This window comes from Chenopodium album, chromosome 24, assembly GCF_948465745.1.
Source record: "Chenopodium album chromosome 24, dcCheAlbu1.1, whole genome shotgun sequence".
Lineage (NCBI taxonomy): Eukaryota > Viridiplantae > Streptophyta > Magnoliopsida > Caryophyllales > Amaranthaceae > Chenopodium > Chenopodium album.
In genome coordinates, this window is record NC_137857.1 from 24008098 (window position 1) to 24014665 (window position 6568).

The 6568-nt window shown below is 31.6% G+C and overlaps 2 protein-coding genes across 2 annotated transcripts; one reads left to right on the plus strand and one right to left on the minus strand.

Annotated features, from left to right (window-relative positions):
• The first annotated feature begins 1796 nt into the window (after positions 1-1796).
• On the plus strand, positions 1797-2634 carry LOC145610675 (uncharacterized). Its single transcript, XM_081665975.1, has 5 exons — positions 1797-1826; positions 1915-2046; positions 2140-2249; positions 2341-2416; positions 2506-2634. Exons 1-5 carry the CDS (start codon positions 1797-1799, stop codon positions 2632-2634), a joined length of 477 nt encoding a protein of 158 aa, XP_081522101.1.
• A 1009-nt stretch (positions 2635-3643) lies between these two features.
• Positions 3644-6247, minus strand: LOC145610676 (protein FAR1-RELATED SEQUENCE 5-like). Its single transcript, XM_081665976.1, has 4 exons — positions 5709-6247; positions 4741-5561; positions 3811-4658; positions 3644-3721 (listed from the first exon to the last, which is right to left on the minus strand). The coding sequence occupies exons 1-4, from the start codon at positions 6245-6247 to the stop codon at positions 3644-3646; spliced, it is 2286 nt and encodes a 761-aa protein (XP_081522102.1).
• Positions 6248-6568: the final 321 nt, after the last annotated feature.

Consider the following 6568-nt stretch of genomic DNA (forward strand, 5'->3'; position numbering starts at 1 on the left):
TATAGTCTTATATATATAATTAATTGGATGCTTACGTATTCCTATCAATATATGTAAACACTTATTTAAATGCAGGAAAAAAATGATAATGCAGATCATATTGGAGATCAAATACCATTAGACAAGTTTGATGTTATCAAGTCAATGAAAAATATTGAAAATGTAGTTGTTAGTATAAATAGTAACATTAAAAAGATGTTGGCCTTATTTACGAGTAACATAAGAAAGAATGATAATGGTTTATTTAAGACCAAAGAAGATATAGAAGAGAAGGATTTTACATCTGGAACATTAACGGTAGAAGATTTAAATAATAGGTCTTCGGAGAAAAATTTGAAGGAAAAATCAGAGGAAGATTTGAAGGAAAAATTAGAGGAAGATTTGAAGGAAAAATTAGAGGAAAAATATGGTACTCCTAAAGAATCTTGTAGCTCACCATTTATCAAATATTTCCCTACTAATCAAAGTGCTAGAAGAGAACTAGATTTGGACTGTGAAAAGAAGGTAAACGTCCCCACTAATGGCCCTCCAAAACTTCCAAGTGAGGTAATTAATTTCCAATATACTGGAAATCGATTCCCTAGTCAATTATTTACATTAAAGGAATTTCCAATCAAAAAAATCAGGGCTACTAAACAAACAGCAAGTAATAAAAAGAACAACAATAACGAATGTAAAAAACAACAAAATGTGAAGTCAAATGTTATCCATCCAAGTCATGGTGATGATCAAAAGTTGAAGAATTCGAGGTTAAAAAGAAAATCTCAAACTCAGGAGGAAACCATATCGGTATGTTTAATTGATTATTTATGTTTTATTTTCACATTTAATTTTATTCGCTTTAAACTGGTCGATGGTTGTGGTTTTGATGTATTGAGTAAGGATGAAAGCACTACATTGTACGATAAGGAGAAGGTATCTGAGCCGGTGGTTAAAAGTTTCGTAAAGGAAGAGGTATGAACGCTATATGATTGAATAGTACGTAATGATATTGTTAGTTATTTTATTATCAATATATATAATAAAATCAAACTATTAATCTCAGGATGAAGGAGAAAATATGAAATGTAACAACGATATAGATTTTTCAATACAAGATATTCTTGTAAAAGCTCAATGCAAGTCGTCTAAGAAAAAGAAGGTGATAACAATGTATATATATTATTTAACAAAATGTGTTTTTTTTTATTGAATTATGTTTCTTAGACTTACACGCTGTTTATGTAGGTTAAAAACGGAATAGGTGATATGTTGTCAAAAATCACTAAGAAAGCTAATGAAGTTCCAGATACATACAAGTCATATTTGGATTTTTTATCTCCGGAAGAGCGTACAATTTGTGCTGGCATTGCTAAATGGAAGAAAAATACTAACATTTGTTATGAACACGCGTCAATTATGCAGAAGTAACTGATATTAAATGTATTTATCCTGGAAAGTGGTTACAAAGCACGGTATATAATTAACTTCAAATTTTTATTTTTAACTTATTTATCAATATTCGTATTATAATTTTGAATAATGTGGTTTGGTTTACAGTTTATTGATTATTATTTATACGACATGAATTTGCATCAAGATGTCGCTCCTAAAAAAATGATATTACCCAACTCATTTCAGGTAATTGAATTGTTGTCATTTTTTTTTTTTTATAATTTGATTAATTGATGTCACTAAACTAATGATAAAGTTCTTTTTTATTATAGTATAGAGTAATGGAATTTCATTTAGATAAAAAGAGGATGTCAAAGTTTGCAAGCACGCTAAAGTTTTAGGAACGGTGGATAGAATCTTTTATGCCTAATGATAGTAGTAATGTTGAGCAGGTATCTTGATATATTTATTGACATTTATGTAATTTGAAATTTTTTAAGAAGAGTAAAAATTTGATTAAAGTTAATTGTATTTTTATAGGTTTATGTGCCATTAAATGATGACTATGGACAACATTGGTTTCTATTGGTTATTGATTTTATTGAAAGGAAAAATTATATTTTGGATTCAATTGGCATTAACGATGATCGTCGTAGAATTGTTTCAGAGCTGGTAAGTAAAGCTTATTAATTAGAAATTAGTATATATGTCCTTATCAATTTAATTTTGTTGACTTAAAATTTTATTACGTTGTTGATGTTACAGCTTCTCAAGACTCCACATGTATACGGGAATCATCCTAAGTTGGGGCGAATATTTGAAGAGTGTGTAAATTTTGATGTAGATATTCAAAAAACACCGTTGCAACCAAATGGGTATGGAGTATTTTTGTAATGTTAAAATTTTACTTTCATTTTACAATCGATTCTTAATCAAATTTATATATATTTATATTACTTTATGCAGAACTGATTGTGGCATGTATATCTTAAAGTATATTGAAGCTGAAAATAAATCAGATTGGTCAAAAATATTCTATACGGTAAAGTTGAATTAGATTGATTTATAACTTTCATATATATAATAGAGTGATAGATACAAGTTTGAGTGGTGTTTTTTGTTTTTATGCAGACGGCATCCATGGGAATTGAACGACTTAAGTATTTGGCAAAACTCATCACTAGCGAATTTAATGAAGCTACACTATTTAAGCGTGCTATTTTGGGAGATGCATCCATAAATCTCAAGCAGCTATCTTGATTTTTTTTTTTTTTTTTTTTTTTTTGAGGAAATACAAGTTAATCTTTATGATTGACATAATTTGTTAATCATAGAGGTAAAATTGACACTTCAATGAATTAATTGGGATATGTTTGTAAATTTGCTAGGATGTCTGTTAGTTTAGCTTTTTCCTTCCCTTTTCCTCTTTGTTAGTACTTTCTCTCTCCTCGCTCCTATAACTCACATCAACAATGGTACTTCAACTCCAAAATTTTCAGCTCGTTTCTTCACCGCAACAACCACCATCGCAACCACTGACATTTGCTATCTCATCTTCTTTTGCCACCGACATCACTTTTTTCTACATTTTCAAAAATTAAGCTCAATTGATGGAGCTTCAATGGAGGACATAGTCATCCCTACCTTTGGGGTTGACCATGCCCTTAATTTCACCTTTCATTCATAGGGTTTTCGTTTGAAATCGGGGAAGGTGGGTGGAGATTGGGGAAGCTTTAATGGTGGTCGAGGTCGGGGAAGCTTTAATTTAATGGTGGTTAAGGTCGGGAAGCTTCAATGGTGGTCGAGGTTGGGGAATCTTTAATGGAGGAAGAAGCAGGAAGCTTTTCAATGGAGGGAGTTTTAATGGTGGTGTTGGTGAAGTAACCACAAACGGTCGTTAGATCAGCGTTATCTTCGGTCATGAGGTGGCATGGAAACTTCTCTTCAATATTACAATTATGCCATTAGATTGACGAATTTTGTCAATCATAAAGATTAACTGGGGCTGGCTCTTTTTTTTTAATGGAGCAGCTATCTTGATTTATTTCATGTATTATTGACTTATTGTTGAATCACTTTCCACCCACACATTTGTTTAATAATCCATCAAATTTGATAAAAAAAAAAAAAACAAACTTTATTGTTAAAGCCTACATGTAGACACAATTGATTCATCATAAACCATCTAGTTATAATTAAATTTCAAAAATTATCAGTTTAAAAAGAACAAATTCAAAATCCCTTGAGCTATGATTTCATTCTGCAAACACTACCAATCTTGATTTGGCTTCCAATCAAAAGCTGTTGGATCATCCTCCATATTTTCCAATTCAAAACTATATGAGCTCTGCACCAAAAAAAAATTTGGCGAAAATTAGCATCTAATTGCATCATAATAATGTAATGACAAAAAACTATTTGGCTATGATAACTTACCTCTGAAACATCACCCTCTTCATATGTATTTGGCATGTGAGTCATAGCTACATCGGATAAACTTAGCATTCTAGTTGAATTCATACCTGTAGAAACCTTACTTGGTGATCTTTTAGGAGTTTTATTCAAATCGAGTTTAGATTGATTTTGTGAATCATGTGCTTCGGATGGAGGTGATTCAGAAACCCGAGCCTTTTTCTTTTTTTGTCCTCGTCCATTTTCAACAACTATCGGATCACCGATCCCAATTTTTTGGTTAATTTTTCTCCCTACTTCTGCTTCATTATTTCCTTTAGCACCAACACTTTTATCGTTTAATTCTACACCTTCCTTCGCATAAATTGTCCACCGTTTCATGATACATCCTCTTGGTAACTCTTTTGCATTTTCATATTTAAGCACAGCAAACATATGTCTACAAGGATATCCAACAGCCTCTAATTTCATACAGCAACAATACATGGTATCAAGAGTGTTGTCTTTTATGACTAGATACCAATAGTTTTCATACTCTACATGTTGCAACCAAAAAAATTTACGATCATTTGGTTGGTCACTATGATTAACATCTTTCACCAAATAAAATCCTTCATATGACATTTCAGAGCTGAGGGTCATAAAAGATTTTCTTGTAAAGAATTTCAATGCATGTTTTTTTAAACTCAACAACACACCCTTGCAACACGGCTGTTCATTTGTTGTTTTATACTCTTGATGACCTTCCTCCCACCTTAAAGTATCTAACTCTTGCATATAATACTCAACAAATCTATACAACATTACCTTTTTATCCAACATTCTCTTTAGTGTTCTATGCATTCCCTCGCAACGTTGGGTACTCCTCATCCCTACAAATCATAATGTAAAATAAATTTAATTCTATTGAAAGTACAATGCCGCAATACATAACAAGTAAAAGAAATTACTAACCTGCAAAACAATATCCTCGCAAGTATGCTTCTGCCCATTTTTCTTTATCTTCATATAATTCTGTTGCCCACTTCTTAGATTCAAACCCGTGTAATTTAATTAACTCTTTCCAAGCTTTTTCAAAATCATCGGGCGTACGACACTTGTACACACACTTTAAAAACCCCTTTGCAAATTTTTTCCCACCATTTACTTTCACATTCCTCATAAGATGCCATAAGCATAATCTATGTCTTGCATCCGGTAGTACTTCTTTAATAGCTAGTGCCATAGCTTTGTCACCATCCGTAATGACAGTTAGTGGTTTATAACCATCTCCCGCTTCAATCATTTGTTCAAGAACCCAAGCAAAAGTATCTTGCTTTTCATGAACCACTAACGCACAACCAAAGGGCACTGTCTTTCGATGGTGATTAACACCAACCAAAACTACAAACGGCTTGTTGTACGCATTACACTTATAAGTGGTGTCAAATGCAAGTACATGACCAAAAGTCTTGTAATCTTTACGTGATATACCATCACTCCAGAATAATTTTTCTAAATTTCCATTTCCATCTCGAGTAAAGTTCACATAGAAGGAAGGATCATTGGCTTTCTTTCCAAATAAAAATGCCATTACTGTTTCAGCATCACCATCTTCTACTTCTTCTCGTTTGATTCTCTGAATGTAGTTATACAAATCCTTTGTTAAAAATGGAACATTATCACGAGAACCAGCATCATTAACAAAGTTTTGCATTATTCTGTTAGGAGCAATTCCTGATTTGTGCATAGATTTAATCTTAATTTTATCTGCATCGGGTATTCCCCTAAAAGACCTATCAAAAAACAACCATCACAAAGATATTACCCCAATATAATGATAAGCAATATATATATATATATATATATATATATATATATATATATATACACACACACACACACAGAAAAGCATTGCACAAGTATAATATATAAACATTTACCTGATATAAGGTACTTGTTTTGGGTGTACCATTGGGTGGTTATGCTCTCCATGAAATTTCCCAACTTTCCAAAACTTATATTCTTCAATAAATTTGAATTGAATAAATGTTGAGCATCCAAATCTACTAAATGGTTTAGGGGAACGTTTTCTATCCGGTAAAACTAACCACTTTTCATGCCTATGACCCTCCATACGACACACTAACTTCTTTGAGATTACATGCCCATCTTTTCTACTCTTAGTTGTTGCATCCTTTCGTACTCCGAAACCTTTGACTTTCGCATATGTATAATAAAATTCAATACAATCTTCTAACGACTTCCACCTAAGCATATCCATATCATCTTCATCATAGTCTTCTAAGTTTTTTCCAATTTTGTCCCATATTTGCTCATTAATAAAGTGATCAATTGTCTTTTCTTCATGTAGTTCGAATTGATCTTCTATTGTATTAGTTTCACCATCAAACTTAGCATTATCATCATGATCATCGATTTCTCCTTGTGTGTTAACATTACTTATTTCTTGATCGTCCATTGTGAGCAATCCACACAATATTGAATTATTGATCGACTTTGGTGCTGTATTTAAGAAGAAAAAATATATTTAATATTTATATATTATCTACTTTCATTAAATGTCAGATCAATCAATGCCACGGAAAATACTTTGTAATATAGATTATGAACTCAGACTCCTATAGAAGTTCCACTCAAAAAAATAGATGGCCTTATACTCATTACAAATCTATAGCAACAATCATGCAAAAGAAACTAGAGATAATTACGGGAAAATATATCCTACTAATATTCACCAAATCAATATATTCCTAAATATTTTCTAAAATATATCTTAATA